We start from the raw sequence: 19,364 nt of genomic DNA on the forward strand, positions 1-19,364 counted from the left end.
GATAACAACACACATTTCATAGTACACACAGTGATGAGGCAAAGCAGTGATCTAACATCCACAGTCTTAGATTGGAATGATTAAACCAATCGTTGACTCTTCTCCACTTTTACACTCCTGATGAAAGTAACTTTAAATCTGTGTAATGTTATTTGAACATTTAGTTGAGAACAAGTAATGCAGCTCCCCATGTTGGCCAATCAGCAGTAATAATTAAACTGTTACATGAAGATAAAACAGGAAACAACATCTCATCTCTAACAAAGCAGAAGAAGAACAGCTTTTATCTGTTTAGTACTCCCTTTAGCACACACACACACACACACATAAACGCACTCACAAACACACACACACACACACATAGAGCACCTGAATAGCTTGGAGAAAAAAAATCCCATATTCTGAATAAAAATCTTTGTATTGATATTTACAATCCAGTTGATATGATCTTACATGTTATTAATCTTTACAGAGTACCAGTAACCTTCTCATGTGACGCTTCTCACTGTTTAAACAGATAAAGCCGCCTTTTCGCAGATCCAACGGTTTTTGTTTCCACAGCTCACTGATTTCCATCCTTGGTTATGGACAGACATTGCACAGTAGCCGTTGTTAGCAGGTTGTGTTATCCAGGATCTGAGGGAAGAACATAATGTTTAGATCAAGGCTGATAGATTTTATGATTCAAACTGTTTAGGAATGTGACTTTTACTTTTTAGTCAGATCACTTCCATCGATCCACTTCCATTTCTCTGCTTCAGCTCTCAGTCCAATCCAGTAGCCAGAGAGTCCTGAACTTCCCCAACTGTTAACACTGATGAATGTCTGAGGACAACAGAAAGACACTTATGAGAGATATTTAAACACTGAACTTAAATAAACACACTGTGGCTCACAGACTCAGAAAATACAGTTTCATTTCATATAGGCTGTCATAAAACTCCCACAGTTTTCTCATTACCTTTTCATCTTCATTAACTATTACAGCCAAGTCTGAATTCTTTCCTCTGCAGTTCTCTTGAGCTTCCTCCCAGGTTTTCTGATCAGCAGGATCAGCGTTATGGATTACATAACAGCTGGACTGGTGGTGCAGCCAGCCATCTAGGCAAGGTTTACACTGTCTGTCTGAAATAACAGAAACCAACAAATAAACAACATTACTGCATTGTTACATTATTATTGATTATATTTGGACTTGAGTTATGAGATCTGAACTTACTTCCATTTTCTATTGGGCAGTAGGCATCAATGATCTGCTGGGTGACAGTAAAGTTGTTATCCATGTTTCGTATTTGTTCTGTTAAGATGTTCTTCTCTTTCTCCAGTTGTTGGTTTTGTGTCTCCAGCTGCTTCTTGTCCACAGTTAGTTTGGTGTTTTCCTCAGTCAGGTTTGCGATCTTCATTTCTGAGACATTATATTTCTTTATCAGGTTTCCAATGATGACTGTCTGATTATCGTTGTCTCTCCTCAATCTTTCATTTTCTGAGCTGAGTGTGTTGTTGAGGTCTGTCAGGTTGCGATTGATCTCCAGTAGAGTTGTTTGGCTTTCTTTTAACTGCTTCAGCTCTCTTACATTATTCTCATAATAATACAAAGAAACTGCAAAAGGAAAATTTGCCTCTTAATTGATAGTAATAATGTAATAATGTATTTTGGATTAGTCATTTTGCCACTGTTGGAAGCTACTTCTTGTCTGTTTAACTTCAGGTTTTCCAGACTTTTGGAAGTTACAGGCTCCTGTTGTGTTTCTAAAATGTTAAAGCTGCTGACAGACATGCAGCTAGTTGTTTGATGTATTGAGCATTGTGTCATGTATTTTGATATTGGGACACTTGACTATAACATTAGGGAAAAGTGCATCCAACAGAGATGATATTCTGTATTTTTATTGTTAAAAAATCCAACAACGTATCCATCTGTCACTGTAGTTTTTAAGTAAATATTACTCAGAGTAAATAAGTGGTGTATTTGCTGATAACTTTTTTTCAGCCCAATTATGGTGTGTTAGCAACCCTTCATGGCACCAGGATGGTATCTCAAAAAACTGAAGGGTCCGATGTTCATTGTTACATTTTTTGATTGCAGTGTGGATAGTTTTGCTCTTATATTCTTTCTGTTTTTTTATTTTGAACACCTATTCTGTTCTGTACCTCCATAACTGTGTGGTACAATAATTTGTTTTTAATGGGTTTTGGAAAACAATAGAAACATATAGCACAGATAGAATAAGATATAAATAAATAGATAGATTATAAATAGAAAAGTAATTCTTGTAAGATGGATCATTTGTTGTCATTGTTGTTGTTTTTCTTTTCATTGGATTTATTGACAATAAAAATCTTCTTATCCTTATCTTAAAATCCTTTCTAAGCATAATGTACGTTTTTATTTTGCACTTCAACCAACAGCCAACCTCCGCTTTTTGTGGCTTATGTCTTTTATGTGCAAATCCTAAAAAATAACATTTTCAACTACCATTCAAACGGTTTAAAAAGTAAAACTAAACCAGAGAACATGCATTACTCATTTTGTCCTGAAATTGAACTCTGTTACAGATTTTGAGAACAATTACAGGCAAACAAACCACACATGAACTCAGACTGAGATACACATTCTAAAAGCACCAGTATTCTTCTGTAACCACTATTTGATGATATGATCAGTCAGATTTACCACAGTCAGAAGCTCAGATCATTTATTGGTAGACTGTCTGTTTTGTATACTTACGGTAGACACTGACTGCTATGATGCTGAACAGCAAAATGACACAAAAAATCCCCAAACAGCAAGCCATCAGTTGATAGTGGCGATGTTTGGTGGTGGCTTTCTGGTCTGCCAACAATCCTGAGAAAATAAAAACACAAAAATGAATGGATGCTGCAGCATGAGAGGCAACAATGGTATGAGCTCAGATTTGTCACATTTACTCAGCTGATGGGAACATTATTGTGTTGAGGTATTTGGTCGTAAACCAAAGTGTTGGACAAATTTACATTTTGACCTGATGATGCTGCTAGAAAAAAAAGTCAGGAGATCACCAACTCACTAGAATCAGTCTTGATGTCTTGATTTGATGTTTGATGTCTCTAAATTTCTTTAGAGACATCAAACATCAACCTCATATTGATGCAACAGGAATATTCAGAAGGTCATAAAAATCCATTTATTGTTTGTTGAGATATTTCTGTACATGACCAAAAACAATGTATTCAGTAGGTTTCCGTTTCATAGATTGCAGATGGCAAGTGTTTTGTCTGTCTCATTTACTCTGAAGAAGTTCCACACCACCGACATGTTTGTTTGAATCTGACAGTTAGATTTGAGCCCTGTCATGATGTGATGGACAATAAAGTTTTTTGACTCTTGACTCATTAGCTGTCGGATTCAAACAAACGTGGGTGTTATGGGCAGACAGATAAAACACAAGCTATTTGCAATCTGTGTAACACTAAAGAACCTCGTAGGGAAGCATCTGCAAAATGTTTCAACACCACAAATGTACCTGGATAAGGAACACGAGGAGGAGCATGCCGAGTTTAAGAAATGGAGCGTGGACAAAGAAGACGTGATTGGATCGGTGATCGGTTTATTTAAACTCACTGATCGGTGTTCGGCCCCAAAAAACCTGATCGTGTAAAGCTTAGTAGTTAGTATGAGCAATGATATTTACTTTAGCTGAACAGAGAAAGATAAGGATCACACCTGAACCACCCACAATGTTTGATAGGTGAACTTATGTTGTGTAGTGTTGTGTGTTTTTAATGTCTTCATTATATGGTGCATTGTTTGTATTTTTATTGTATTGGAGGAAGCTGAAGACACATTTCTATTAAGGTGGACAATAAAGTCAATTCAATTAAATTCAAGTGCAGTTAAACATCCCCACTGCTATGACTGCCTCAGATACAAAAAACTTATATCTTACTGCTTGAATATCTTCATTATTGTCAGGAGAACAGTATGAGCTGTACTGAAACATTTAATCCAAATACAATTAGACAGAATAGTGCACACACATTAAGGTCTATTTAATTCGAATATGAATTGTGTTGATATTATGTTAGTTACTGGCCAATCCTGCCATGCTTCCTGGATCAAACTAGTCTTTGAAGTAATTGTAAGGCTGCACCAAATCTTGACTGTAAGACACTGTCATCCCTTGAGAAAATACGTCTGCTTCTTTTGGGGAAAAGAGGAGACACCCTGATAGTGTTGCTATGGCAGCCAAGATCAGAGATGTGTTTGCCTGTCTCTCTGAACACAGTAGAGGTAAATGTAACCACACTCTAACCCTAACCCAACTCCAAACATGATGTACCTAAACAAAACCTCCCAAAATACTGGACTTCCCAATTGGATGAGTTCTGTAGCATATTGTAACTTGAACCTCCATTCCCGGGGATTTGCCTCCAAGCTTGAACTGAGATGACCTCAAATTAATGTTGGATATTCAGGGGGTTAAAGGCAAAAATGTCCCATGAAACCTCAGAATGTCTCTATAAATTATGATGGAGGGGCAAAAATATCCCCCTAGATTTTGCACACCGATACCGATACCTCATTAAAAAAGCTTCAACTGTTACCAAAGAAAGCGACCCAAATCCTGGGCTGTCACCAATGACACGCCCTGGCAAATAAGACAGCAAAGGAAGTTGCCACTTCTACAATTGAAAACTAGAAAATATGCTGGCTTAGTGTTGAAGAGTGTTGAAGTCTTTACACTGGCTCCCAGTCAGCTATAGAATAGATTTTAAAGTTCTGCTACTGGTCTACAAATCACTGAATGGTTTAGGTCCAGAATACATGAATGACATGTTAGTAGAATATAAACCCAGTAGAGCTCTGAGATCTACTGACTCAGCTAATTTCTTTCATTTGCACTCTTTGTCCTTTTAATGATTTTAAAGCTAATTTATTATTTTATGCTGCAATCATTTTATTTATGTCTTTCTATTTTTCTGTACTTTGTTTTTATTATGGGGGGGGTGGGGGTGGGGTTAATTGTATGTTTTAAGTTTCTCAAATTACATGTTTTTCTGTTTTATGTAAAGCACATTGAGTTGCCATTGTGTATGAAATGCGCTATATAAAAATAAATAAATAAATAAAAAGAGGTGAATAAGAAGACTCTCCTGTTCTGTAAAGGATGCAGAGCTTAACCACCTAAACATTGCCTTGGTCAGTTAAAAGCTAATCATGACTTTATTAAAGGAGGTGACCAGGTTAAAAAGTATTCAGCTCATCATCACCAGCTAACATTACTGTTAGCAAGTTGGCTACTGTAGACAACTTTAATGTTACAGCCTACTTGGGTCTTACTGATTGGTGGAGTGATCAGATCAGTGCTGCTGACTAACGATACTCAGCTCAATGTACCAAATGAAGCAAGCTTTTTAGTCCCAAATCTTTTTCTTTTCTTTTTTTTTTTTTACACAAAACAATATTAATTAAATTAAATTTCCTACCCTGCTTTCAGGGTTACTGATATTACTGCTGATGTTAAAGTAGTGATAGTAGTTGCAGCAGTACTAAAGGTACTACTAGAAATGTTCCCAGTAGCAGTAATATGTAAATGATGCTTACATTGTTTTTTAACTTACCATCAGCTGCTTGTTCTGCTTTTTTCTGCGCCACCTTCACCTCATCATACACAATTTCTTCCTCCTTTTTAACTGAAAGATTGAAGGACATAATGTTATGGTCACGGTCAAAACTATATTCTAAAACCCAAGATGATGAAATCAGGCTTTCACAGGCAGTGGATCCCATATTAAAGAGGAAACTGCCTTTCATGAGAAAATACTTCACAAAGATCCAGTTCATCATATGTTTTAGTGACTGTTTTATGCAGCTGTGATCTCGGTGGAACTTTCATATTGTTAACACTTAAAAATGATCAGCTTTGACTAATAATTTATCTGAAGGGTTACTCTCTCTCCCTCATTAAAAAAATCCAAAATCTATGATTTTACAAATTTAAGATGAGAGAAACATTCTTGCTGCAGCAGATGAAAACTCTGTACATACATCATTCTGCACAGTGAAGCTCAAACATGCAAGTGAAGCAACGATAAGCAAAACGCATTTTAAGTTTAGGGGGTCTTTAACCCAAAGACGTCGAGTGTGTAATAAGGAAACTGTAGCTGTGAATAAGCATGACATTTAACAGTTCCTGACAGAGGTGGACTGCACATTTGGAGCACTGGAACAATTCCTGGTGGACTGATGGTCGTTCTGGCCTGACTTTAACAGTCAACTTCACCAGCAACAATATAGCAAGCAAGAATGAGTCACCAGATGCCAATCAAATCCACTTATCTGGCGTACGTAATCACACCACTCTGTGACGCACAGCAATCAAACTCTCCACCACTGCCTGTCTGTGTCTCAGCTGATTTATATTTGTTTTGAGTTCTGGTTAAACATCATCAATCATCATTTCACTTATAGGATTTAAACTGTCTTCATTTTAATCCAAGATTCCAAATAACTTTCTTTCCAGTATTATTTTAACAACATGTCTGTACTTTAATCTACATTTGAGGAAGATCACTAAAACAACAACAAAACAAAAAAGAAGACAGCATTTGATCCATATAATGTTCTTGATTTAAGAAAATTGAAGCCTACCTTCAGGTCGGGAGTTGGTCTTAGTTTTAAATACAACTGAAGCATAGTTAATCTCCTCCTCTTCCATCTCTACAGTCTGTCTGTTGAGCTCGGACTGCCAGAGAGCAACCAAAGAGCAGAAGTGTCTGTTTCCTTTGCTGATCACTCGCAGTTTTAAAATGAACAACTTCTGCTTTTGGTTGAGAAAATCATTTGCATGCATGACTGGTCTGAAATTAAAGAAATAATTATGAACACTGCACTCAGGAAGAGAGTTTAACTTTTTTTTATCTTTGATGTTTACTTAGTATAGGAATTCAATTCATGGTGTTCTTACAACAACCAAAATAAACTGGTGGTTTTGACACCTCTGTTCTAGGAAATTGGGGTGTTAAACTGAGGTGTGTAATTTATCTATATATATACACACACACACACACACACACACACACACACACACACACACACACACACACACACACACACACAAAGCCTTTACTCTTACCATGAGACTGCACCACTATGACCTAGTTTTGTATGTATCTGTCTGCTTTGTTTGGACATGTTCTATATTCAGTAGATTTGGTCCCTGGTTCAGCTGCTTTGTTTTAGAGATGTAATGTCTTTGTTAGTACTTACAGAGCAAATTATAACTCTGATATTTCCTCTTTTCGTTCATTTGTATCTGTATTTTTGCCCACTTATGCCAATTTATGTCCTGTTTGTGTAATTTTTATGATTTGTCATATTGATGTTTTCTAGGCAATATTTATAAATGTGTAGGTTGAGATTTTGTTTGAGTTTTCTACTTTGAAATTAATAAAAATGAAGAAAAATGGACTCTCCTTCCTGGTCCAGAGCAAGAGATCTTGACAAATGATAGCCACCCTACTATAAATTCTACATCCTCTTTTAAACACAGTGACCTTAAAATGTAGTATATAGTATATATACACCTCTGATACTTTGAGTTAGGCTGTTTTCAAAGAGGGAGTACAATTTGTAAAACTGTCCAAACTTGTCCAAACTTGATAGTCTGCATTGGATCAAACAGCTTGCTTGATGAACTGTGAAAATGTGACGAATGTGAACATTTCATTTCCGTTTTGGTCAGGAAAACTGTTTTGTACTCTCATGAGAGGTGGTGATCCCACAGTGTTGAACAACTACAGACCCATCAGGAAACTTTGTATTTAGCTAAGCTTAGATCAGAGCCGGTTCAGACCTCCATGGGGCCCTAGGCAAAATTCTACTAAGGGGCCCTCTTAACTGAACAGTCGCACCTCACACCCAGTGCTTCCACTCATCCCCCCTTTAAACATATTGCACTAGTGTCGCCACCTGTTAGTCAAATTCAAAACAAATACAGACCAAATCAAATTGAACTAAATGTGTAAGTCAAGTCAAGTCAAGTCAAGTTTATTTAAAAAGCACATTTAAAAACAACCTCAGTTGAACCAAAGTGCTGTACAGATATTAAAATACAATATAATCACACACAATATAATAATAAATAAAAACAATAAATGAATAGTAAGAGCTCAGTTTAAAAAACTAAAATTAGAATAAAACAAATAAAAAGTAAAATAAATAAAATAAATAAAAAGTAGGAAGCCAAGGATTCTCGCCTAGCTGGGATTGAACGCCAAGGAAAACAGATATGTTTTTAGTAGTGTTTTAAAGTGCTCTACAGACTGTGCAGCTCTAACGTGGAAAGGTAGGCTGTTCCACAGCTTGGGGGCCGCCACTGAGAAGGCTCTGTCCCCCCGAGTAGAGAGTCTGGACCGAGGTACAGCCAAGAGCAGCTGGTTTGTTGACCTCAGTGCTCTAGATGTACTGTGAGGCTGTATAAGCTCTGATAAATAAGATGGTGCCAGACCATTAAAACACTTAAAAACAATTAATAAAACCTTGAACTGGATCCTAAAGTGAACAGGCAGCCAGTGCAAGGATGCAAGGACAGGACTGATGTGGTCGCGCCGTTTCTTTCCAGTCAGCAGGCGGGCGGCTGCATTCTGGACTACCTGTAAACGGCGCAGTGCTGACTGGTCGAGACCAACAAACAAGGAGTTACAGTAGTCTAACCGTGAGGTAACAAAGGTGTGAATGACTTTCTCCAGATCATTTCTGGGGAGATAAGCCTTAGCTTTTGCTATTAGTCTTAGCTGGAAGAAGCTTGTTTTCACGATTGAGCTTATCTGTTTATCAAACTTGAAGTCACTGTCCAAAATAACACCAAGGTTCCTTGCAGATGGGTGACAGTGAGGCTTCAGGGTGCCAATGGCGCTGTCATAGCCATCTAGGAGATTTTGTTTCCCGAATAAAATAATCTCTGTTTTATTTTTGTTCATGGAGAGAAAGTTCACTTCCATCCAAGATTGAATGTCCTTGAGGCAGTGTAATAAGACCTGGACAGAGGCTTGCTCATTTGCTTTTAAGGGCAGATAGATTTGCACGTCATCTGCAAAGCAATGAAATGAGACATCGTGCTTTCTAAATATGGATCCCAATGGCAACATATATATCGAAAAGAGGAGGGGGCCCAAAATAGAACCCTGAGGCACCCCACAGCTCAGGGGGGAAGTGGCCGAAGTATACTGGCCCATCTGGACAGAGAAGCTTCTGTCAGAGAGATATGACTGAAACCACTTAAGAACAGTACCCTTAATGCCCACACAGGTGTTTAAGCGAGACAGGAGGATGTTGTGATCCACTGTGTCAAAGGCAGCTGTCAGATCCAGAAGGACCAGAACAGCAGAGTTCCCAGAGTCAACAGATAAAAAAAGGTCATTTAAAATCCTTAAAAGTGCAGTTTCAGTGCTATGGCGTGACTTAAAACCAGACTGGAACTTCTCAGAAATGCCATTTAGGTCAATAAAAGACTGCAGCTGTTTGTTAACCACCTTCTCCAACACCTTAGAAAGAAAGGGAAGCTTGGAGATAGGCCTAAAGTTAGATAAGACTGTGGGGTCAAGATTGTGTTTTTTGATGAGGGGCTGGACCACAGCATGTTTAAAGGCAGCTGGGACACATCCCGACATCAAACATGAATTTATCAGATCCATAACACAGGGCCCAATAATATGGAAAACATCCTTAAAAAGACGGGGTGGAATGCTGTCAAGAGGACAGTGAGAAGGTCTGAGGTGCTGGACAATATCATTTAAAGCTGAAAGAGACACTTGCTCAAATGTGTCAAAAACAGCAGGGCAAACAGGAGAGATGGCAGGATCCAATGCAGACAGCGAAAGAGAGGACCTAATATCGGAGATCTTGCCAATAAAAAACCTTAGAAAATCTTCACATAATTTAAGTGAAGGAACAACACCACTGTGGTCACAAGGGTTTAAAAGAGTATTTAAAGTACTGAACAGGAACTGAGGTTTATGACTATTAGCTGACACAAGATTGGAGAAAAACTGACTCTTGGCAGCTTTAACAGCTTTCTGGTACTGCAATAGGCTGTTATTTAAAATGTCCAAAGAAACATGTAGATGATCTTTCTTCCACTTCCTCTCAGCGCGTCTACATGCATGCCTTAAAGTGCGTGTGGTGTCATTAAGCCGTGGCTCTGTTACAGGCTTAGGACGTTTGCACCTAAAAGGAGCCACCAAATCTAATATGTCAGTACAAGTACAATTAAAAGTGTCTAAAAACTCATCAGGAGTAAGAGTACCATAATGATCCTGAGTATGTAGCACAGTGATTAAATGCTGCAGAAAACTCAGAAGCAGTTGAAGGGTTAATTGTGCGCACACAGCGGTTTGTGGCGCACAGTTTCACATGGGAGAGAGGCAGTGTAATATTAAATAAAACAGCAAAGTGATCGGACATACGTGTGTCACAAATCTCACTGACATTTAACTGCAGACCAAAGGATAATATAAGGTCCAGTGTGTGTCCCTTCTCATGTGTTGGATCAGACACGGACTGAGTAAGATTAAAAGAGTCAATGAGATTCAGAAAGTCTTTCACCAAAGGACGGGATTCACAGCAGACATGGATATTAATATCCCCAACAATTAAAAACCGATCATAGTTCACTGACACTCCTGCCACAAAGTCTGTGAAGTCCTTAATAAAATCCTTATTGAACTGAGGCGGACGATAGACTACAGCGCACAGGACAGGTGCAGTAAAGTCTACAATGAATGTCTGCAGCTCAAAGCTGGAGAAGGAGATCGACGGTGACAATCGACATTGAAAACTGGATTTAAATACAGATGCAACCCCTCCACCTCGGCCAGTGGTACGGGGGAGTTAAAGAAGAGACAGTTAGGGGGTAGCAACTCGGAGAACTGGATAGACTCACCGACTTGACTCCACGTCTCTGTCAGAAACATAAAATCCAGTTCACGTGAAGTGAAGAAGTTATTCAAGATAAAAGTCTTGTTTGCTAGCGATCTAGCATTCAAGAGAGCCAGGCTGAGAGTAATCTCCTTGCAGGCCTGGGTGGAAACGCGGCACAGAGGCCGAAGATTCCTAAGATCCACACCGCCGTTGCGGACCCGACATCTGGGAGGGCGGACCTCCGCCGGCAGGTGAAGGCCTCCAGCGGCTTGGCGGGAAGGGACGACAGGCTGGATCCAACGAAGACACAGCGGCCGCACCTGGGATCCTCTGACAGGAAGGCGAGGATCGGTCCAACAGGTGGATCGTCTGAGGATCTTGAGTTTCACCAAGACACCTGCCCTCTTTCCGCGTCTTCTGGATCGCTTCCTCCGAGGGATGACAGCCGGTGAATGCAGCAGGTAAGCTGGCACAGACGCCAGTGGAGGAGGAAGACCCGAGGTTTGATCACCCAAATCAAAGTTTGGCAGTGTTTTTTGGGATGCTCTAATGTCAAGAAGTGTTTGGCGATTATATACCAGCAGGGCAAAGGAATCTTGGCAGAAAACACAGAGTAATACAGCAACAAACATCAAACATAGCAGAGTCGGCAGAGGGCAGGCCGCACACGCTGGCGCCATCTTGGATTCCTCTCATTTTAGTGTTTAGTGTGTAACAAATTACTCACCATTAAAAGTGTCCCTTTCTGCACTTTCTGGATGGCTGTACTGGACCTGTGCTGCTGCTTGTACTTGCTGAGGCGGCTGCATATGATTGCTCTGTGCTGGTTGAAGGTGGCTCATCTGTGCCTGTCTTATCTGGTTCTTTCCCTCCACTGGCTGACTGACCGGACTCTGTGCTGCATGTTAGGAACTTAAGCATAGCACCTGTAAAATATAGATCAGGCTACTATTAATTCAGTTCCATCAAATTGACTGCACTTGTTTTACCTTCATATACTTAAAATGTAGGTGATTATTATTTAACCTATTTAGCACCATTGTCATAATATTTCACAAGTTTTATTTATTCACTAATATATCTGCATCTAATATGTGCCTGTGGGCTATCCAAGCAAACAAAATTCAATCTTAGTAAATATTTATCCATTATTTTCCATTTTGTATAACTGGGGATTTCCACTGGGTCCGTCAGCGGCGCGGAACGGCTGTGCTACGGTTTACCTCCGTCCTCTGCCCTGCGTCAACTCACACCGGGAGCGTTACAGCAGCGGACCGGAGCATGCTCTGGTAGAGAAAGCTGCCTTTTAAAATGACGTTGCACTGTTAATACAGTAATTACGGCAGCCCAATCAAACCCGAACGAGTGCCTTTAGTCTACAGTAATTACTGTAGTAGCAGCGCAACTAAACGGCCTGATTTTGTTAACTTGCTAAATTTTGGTTGATTTGGTAATTTTCTTTGATTTTTGTGCTTATCCCATCTGTCAGTAGGCTACGTAGCTAGATTGAGTCTTTATCTGACTGTTTTATTCATGTTTGTTGCTGAAATACGATCGGGAGGCTGCACGGGTTGTTTCATTTTGAAAAATGGAAGTTTTATTATGCCGATTCAGTGTCGGACTTCCTGTCTGGTGCAATCTGCTCTGTTGAGCTTGTCGCGAGTTGGAAACGGCTGCGTCAAAAATAGAAATGCTACCTATTGATAGTGCTGCGGCGCGGGAGCCGCTGCTGAGACGTTGCTGACATGCTGCTGAAACGTTCCCGGTGGAGATACTCTCATTGATTATAGTGTTACCTATCAGCTCCGGTGACCGCGGCGCAGCTGTAACGCGCCGCTGCCGGACTCAGTGGAAATTGGGCTTAAGTGCAGTTGTAAATACACTCAAGCCCAATTTCCACTCGGCAGCGGCGCGTTACAGCTGCGCCGCGTTTACCGGAGCTGATACTATAATCAATGAGAGTATCTCCACCGGGAACGTTTCAGCAGCGTGTCAGCAACGTCTCAGCAGCGGCTCCCGCGCCGCATCGCTATCAATAGGTAGCATTTCTATTTTTGACGGAGCCGTTGCCAACTCGCGACAAGCTCAACAGAGCAGATTGCACCAGACAGGAAGTCCGACACTGAATCAGCAAAATAAAACTTCCGTTTTTCAAAATAAAACAACCCGTGCAGCCTCCTGATCGTATTTCAGCAACAAACCAACAAACATGAATAAAACAGTCAGATAAAGACTCCATCTAGCTACGTAGCCTACTGACAGATGGGATAAGCACATAAATCAAAGAAAATTACCAAATCAACCAAAATTGAGCAAGTTAACAAAACCGGGCCATTTAGTTGTGCTGCTACTACAGTAATTACTGTAGACTAAAGGCACTCGTTCGGGTTTGATTGTACTGCCGTAATTACTGTATCAACAGTGCAACGTCATTTTAAAAGGCAGCTTTCTCTACCAGAGCATGCTCCGGTCCGCTGCTGTAACGCTCCCGGTGTGAGTTGACGCCGCGCTGTTCACCCAGGGCTCACCGCCCTGTTATGTAGGTCAAACACGGACTGGCCCCGTCCCTCCCACTCTCCCACCCGGAGAGGAGAGTTACCTGACTGCTGTTCCCGCTGTTCATTTTCATGCACTTTCTTTTTTTTCTTTTCACTTCCCGAGGGATAACTCCACTTCATCTTGCTGATGCCGTTGATGCACATGCATGCACTGGCAATCTGACGTGCGTGAGCAGCGCGACGGACGGTCACGTCGTCAGGTTTTTTTGTTTTTTTTCCCCCACGGGGGCCTCTATGAGTTTGCGGGGCTCTACGCAATGTGCGTAGTATGCGTATTGGGTGAACCGGTACTGGCTTAGATAAATAACATCATCATCAGTGTTTGAGTTTGAGTATCAGTTTTAGGAAGCAACACAGTACAGAAACCACTTCCTCAAAAGTTTTAAATTATGTTATGGAGGCTTCAGGTGCCAAGAGTTACTGTGCTGCACTTTTCGTTGGCTTGTGTGAGGCAATTGACACCATTAACCACAACATCTTATGTTAGAGGTTTCAGACATAGGACTGTCAGATGAAGCTGTTGGCTGCTTCTCTAAATGACCTCTCTAACTGTAAGCAATGTGGATCAGTGGTCTCTCCTCCAGCTTTCTTTACACAACCAAAGATGTACCACAAGGTTCAGTTCTAGGTACCAGTCTTTTCATCATCTAAGTCAATACTCTGTACATCTTTATGCTGATGATACTGCTGATAATGTTTTTACTCATTCTCTTAATTTGCTGGACACTGTCTATCATGGAGCACTAAGATTCATAATGGTCTGTAAATCCTCACACACCATTGTACGTTGTGAAAGAGTGTTCAGACGCACTTAATCTCTGATATATTGCTGCCATGTGGTGAAGAATTAATTTGAGTATGTTATTGGTCAATTACTGAAGTAGTTGCTCTGTTGTGCTTTTTGTCACAGAAAGAGGAAGCTCTCAAAACATGTGATGTTCACTGAGGTCAGGCTCAGTCATAAAACAGCCGTTGAGCAGGCCTTGCTCAAAGGCACTTCAGCTGGGTAAATAAGGGTTGATAAGACTAATTTGGAGTTTCATGTTGAATTCACTATTTGTTGTTTGGCCTTTGAAATCACCAGGCTTCCTTGAAAGTAACTGACGTGTTTGAATCTTTCTCCCTTTGCAATAATAATTGCTGTATGGAATAAAAAAAACAGAAGCAATTACTGCAAGTCATTCAATGCATTTGTTTTTATTGCACATTTCTACCAATCCATCGTTATTTCCAGCTTCATGTTTGAATACTGTGCTGTACTGTTACCCTTGGACCAGGCCTGTGAAATGAGATTTCATTAATACTGCTAACATTTGTGTTCCCTTCACTCTGCAGACTATGTTGTGCCCAGTCAGCTGATATGTTGACATTTGGTGTTGATACGTTTATGCATCATGTGGTTCAATAATTAACTTTCCTGAGTGTGGTTTACACAAGTGGAACATGAATGCAAGAAGTTATGAGTGCAGTTTTAACAATTCATTAATAAAAAACAAGAGTTTTGGTTACATGAAATATGTCACTTATAACCTCTTAATGTTGCTCTCAGAGTGCACCAGAAGGATGCATTTGACTAATAAATGTACAAAAAATGTCACTGAGCATTGAATGTCAAATTCTCATTGGGAGCTGAGCCCCCCCTAAAGTTCTGATCCTAGAATTGCCCCTGGTGAAGTCCCTTTTATTACATCTAAAAAGTGTTTTAAAAACCAGAATGTCAACATTCAACATACAATTTAAAAATAAATGTCTTCACATTAAAATAAGTTATAAAACAAAATTAATAAATAGTACAGGCCTAGTAGGATTGGCTATCTCACTGCCTGTATGAGAATAACTAACTGAGGGCAGAGTGCACCACTGTGTTGTTATTAACATCATATCATCAAATACATATTCTCTTTTCTTTCTGCTGAGACAGAAGATCCATCTGATAAAATGAAATATTAACTTAATATAACTTAACTTAATATACACATCGTTGTTACTTATGACTTTATGAATAGAACGTTTTATTAAAAGGTAGAAATGTGTGTTCATCTGATGTGTTTTCAGTGTGCAGAGAAACATGGAAATGTATTCAATAAAGATAAAAGTTACGCTTATGCTGCAGACACACCAGGTTAAAACCATTAAAGAAGATTTACTGACAGAAGAACTCATTAGCATTAGCCGCTAAACAAACAACTGTTACAACTTCAAAGCAGAATTAAAACCATCAATGAAATATTAAATCCGTAAACTTTTAAATTTCCATCTCAGATGGTGAACTTTAAACTTTGATTGACAGAAATACACAGAGGCTGACTGTTACTTTTTAAAAATCCAAATGTTTCTCATGTTTTTATGTAGCTGCAGCTGTTAATGGGGCAGCTGTGACTCAGGAGAAAGACCAGGTCGGCCACTAATCTGAAGATTGGTGGTTCGATTCCCGGCTCCTCCAGTCCAGATGTTGAAGTGTTCTTGGGCAAGATACTGAACCCAAATTACTCATGTCATTGAAATTGTCTCAACACTTCTGGGTTGAAGATTAAACAATTATAATTGTACAATAAGGAGACAGCATACATACAGAATGACATGAGCTCATCTCAACGAGCAAAGAGTATGCCCAAACTATTATAGTTTCTAACAGAACAAAGAAATCATCTGTGATTGGTTAAACATATCTGCATATATGATTTTACCCAATAGAAGATGACCACGGAGCAGAACATATATGCATATGGATATCCACAGTCTTAGATTAAAATGATCAAACCAATCGTTGATTCTTCTCCACTTTTACACTCCTGATGACAGTAACTTTAAATCTGTGTAATGTTATTTGACTTGATGAAAGCTTACTGACATTTTCACTCTGGGAACATTTAGTTGAGAACAAGTAATGCAGCTCCCCATGTTGACCAATCAGCAGTAATAATTAAACTGTTACATGAAGATAAAACAGGAAACAACATCTCATCTCTAACAAAGCAGAAGAAGAACAGCTTTTATCTGTTTAGTACACACACACACACACACACACACACACACACACACACACACACACACACACACACAAACAAACGCGCGCACACACACACACACACACACACACACACAAACAAACGCGCGCACACACACACACACAAACGCACTCACAAACACACATACACACGCAAAAGCACACACACACGCATAGAGCACATTAATAGCTTGGAGAAAAAAAATCCCATATTCTGAATAAAAAACTCTTTGTATTGATATTTACAATCCAGTTGATATGATCTTACATGTTATTAATCTTTACAAAGTATCCAGTAACCTTCTCATGTGAGGCTTCTCACTGTTTAAACAGATAAAGCCGCCTTTTTGCAGATCCAACCGTTTTTGTTTCCACAGCTGACTGAACTCCATTCTTGGTTTTTGACAGAAATTGCACAGTAGCCGTTGTTAGCAGGTTGTGTCATCCAGGATCTGAGGGAAGAACATAATGTTTAGATCAAGGCTGATAGATTTTATAATTCAAACTGTTTAGGAATGTGACTTTTACGTTTTAGTCAGATAACTTCCATTGATCCACTTCCATTTCTCTGCTTCAGCTCTCAGTCCAATCCAGTAGCCAGTGAGTCCTTCTGTTTCATAACTGTTATCTCTGATGAATGTCTGAGGACAACAGAAAGACACTTATGAGAGATATTTAAACACTGAACTTAAATAAACACACTGTGGCTCACAGACTCAGAAAATACCGTTTCATTTCATACAGGCCGTCATAACATTCCCACAGTTTTCTCATTACCTTTTCATCTTCATTAACTATTACAGCCAAGTCTGATTTCTTTGCTCTGCAGATCTCTCGAGCTATCTCCCAGGTTTTCTGATCAGCAGGATCAGCGTTATGGATTACATAACAGTTGGACTGGTGGTGCAGCCAGCCATTTTGGCAAGGTTTACACTGTCTGTCTGAAATAACAGAAACCAACAAATAAACAACATTACTGCATTGTTACATTATTATTGGTTATTTTTGGACTTGAGTTATGAGATCTGAACTTACTTTCATCTTTTATTGGGCAGTAGGCAACAATGATCTGCTGGGCTACAGTAACGTTGTTCTCTATGTTTCGTATTTGTTCTGTTAAGTTGTTCTTCTCTTTCTCCAGCTGTTGGTTTTGTGTCTCCAGCTGCTGCTTATCCACAGTTAGTTTGTTGTTTTCGTCAGTCAGGTCTGCGATCTTCAATTCTGAGACTTTATATTCCTGTGTCAGGTTTCCAATGATGACTGTCTGATTATCGTTGTCTCTCCTCAACCCTTCATTTTCTGAGCTGAGTGTGTTGTTGAGGTCTGTCAGCTTGTGAATGATCTCCAGTAGAGTTGTTTGGTTTTCTTTTAACTGCTTCAGCTCTCTTTCATTATTCTCACGATAAAACAAAGAAACTGCAAAAGGAAAATTTGCCTCTTAATTGATAGTAATAATATCATTTTGGATTAGTCATTTTGCCACTGTTGGAAGCTACTTCTTGTCTGTTTAACTTCAGGTTTTCCAGACTTTTGGAAGTTACAGGCTCCTGTTGTGTTTCTAAAATGTTAAAGCTGCTGACAGACATGCAGCTAGTTGTTTGATGTATTGAGCAGCATCTCATGTGTTTTGATATTAGGACAGTTGACTGTAACATTAGTAGTGTGTCACAGTATTTACAGTTTAAAGTAGATCTAATCTCATTCCATTATGCCATCATTTAGTAAACATTGATGATACGTGTTCGTCCATCGCTGTAAATCTTATCATCTTTAAACCAGTGTACACTGTAGTTTTTAAGTAAATATTACTACAAGTAAATAAATGGTGTATTTGCTGATAACTTTTTTTCAGCCACGGATTTTGTGTTAGTAACCCTTCATGGCACCAGGACGGTATCTCAAAAACTGAAGTGTCCATGTTTATTGAGAAAGCTGCATTATGGAGTATGGAGTTACTTTTAGCAACTTTTAGTACTTTTAGTACTTTTTGTCTTTATTATACAATCAAACAGAATAGGTGTACAATCAAAAATGAGATTTGAGAGCAAAACTATCGACACTGCATTAAACAAAGTAAAATAAATTTGTGATTAAAATGCAAATAAAATGTTTTTAATTGTGAATTCAAAAGTTTTGCTTGCTTTTGAGCAGCTTTTCCTGGAAGAAGTGAGATTGAGCTCAACAGCAAGGTAAACGTTTGGATCCTCAAACAAAAGTTTTTGATTCATATTTTAATCACACATTTTTTTTACTAACATTTTTTGATTGCAGTTTGGATAGTTTTGCTCTTATATTCTTTCTGCTTTTTGGATTTGAATTCTGTTCTGTACCTCCATAACTGCGTGGTTCAATCATTTGTTTTTAATGGGTTTTGGAAAACAATAGAAACATATGACAGGTCATATCATCAAATTGAAGTTACAGAAGAAAACTGGTGGTTTTTAAATGTCGGTCTCAGTCTGAGTTCATGTGTGGACTGTCTGTTTTGTATACTTACAGTAGACACTGACTGCTATCGTGCCGAACAGCAAAATGACACAAAAAATCAACAAACAGAAAGCCATCAGCTGATAGTGGCGAAGTTTGTTGGTGACTTTCTGATCTGGCAACAATCCTGAGAAAACAAACAAGAAAATAAACAAGGACGTCAAATAATATTCATAGTTCAGAATTACTATCTATGCTGCAGGGTGAGAAACAATAAAGGTGTGAGCTCAGATTTGTCACACTTACTCAGCAAAAAGGCTTACCCATGTTCATCATTTCCATTCAGCTTTTTAGCATGTGAGCATTTGATCATTAGCACAAAGTACAGCTGAGGCTGTGTTGAGGTATTTGGTTGTAAACCAAATTGTTGGACAAATGAACATTTTGACCTGATGATGCTGCTAGAAAAAAA

At 39.2% G+C, this 19,364-nt stretch overlaps 2 protein-coding genes across 2 annotated transcripts; both read right to left on the bottom strand.

The window, feature by feature from the left end:
• Positions 1–505: 505 nt before the first annotated feature.
• Positions 506–6,698, bottom strand: LOC128366912 (C-type lectin domain family 4 member G-like). The gene is made up of 7 exons (XM_053327674.1): positions 6,632–6,698; positions 5,602–5,673; positions 2,729–2,845; positions 1,220–1,600; positions 962–1,125; positions 713–825; positions 506–636 (listed from the first exon to the last, which is right to left on the bottom strand). The coding sequence occupies exons 1-7, from the start codon at positions 6,696–6,698 to the stop codon at positions 510–512; spliced, it is 1,041 nt and encodes a 346-aa protein (XP_053183649.1). The 3' UTR covers positions 506–509.
• Positions 6,699–16,623: 9,925 nt separating this feature from the next.
• On the bottom strand, positions 16,624–19,219 carry LOC128366914 (C-type lectin domain family 4 member G-like). The gene is made up of 6 exons (XM_053327675.1): positions 19,216–19,219; positions 18,963–19,079; positions 17,501–17,881; positions 17,243–17,406; positions 16,994–17,106; positions 16,624–16,917 (listed from the first exon to the last, which is right to left on the bottom strand). Exons 1-6 carry the CDS (start codon positions 19,217–19,219, stop codon positions 16,791–16,793), a joined length of 906 nt encoding a protein of 301 aa, XP_053183650.1. The 3' UTR covers positions 16,624–16,790.
• Between the last annotated feature and the right edge of the window lie 145 nt (positions 19,220–19,364).

Source organism: Scomber japonicus, chromosome 10 (genome assembly GCF_027409825.1).
Source record: "Scomber japonicus isolate fScoJap1 chromosome 10, fScoJap1.pri, whole genome shotgun sequence".
NCBI lineage: Eukaryota > Metazoa > Chordata > Actinopteri > Scombriformes > Scombridae > Scomber > Scomber japonicus.

What these genes read in the sequence shown, in the direction of transcription:
- LOC128366912 (XM_053327674.1), bottom strand. Translation starts at nt 6,698, where the DNA reads ATGGAAGAGGAGGAGATTAACTATGCTTCAGTTGTATTTAAAACTAAG. An exon ending in GACCAACTCCCGACCTGAAG is followed by an intron (nt 5,674 to 6,631) that starts GTAGGCTTCAAT and finishes TCAATCTTTCAG; the next exon opens with TTAAAAAGGAGGAAGAAATT. An exon ending in GGAAGTGATCTGACTAAAAA is followed by an intron (nt 637 to 712) that starts GTAAAAGTCACA and finishes TTCTTCCCTCAG; the next exon opens with ATCCTGGATAACACAACCTG.
- LOC128366914 (XM_053327675.1), bottom strand. An exon ending in GATAGCAGTCAGTGTCTACT is followed by an intron (nt 17,882 to 18,962) that starts GTAAGTATACAA and finishes TTCCTTTTGCAG; the next exon opens with TTTCTTTGTTTTATCGTGAG. An exon ending in GGAAGTTATCTGACTAAAAC is followed by an intron (nt 16,918 to 16,993) that starts GTAAAAGTCACA and finishes TTCTTCCCTCAG; the next exon opens with ATCCTGGATGACACAACCTG.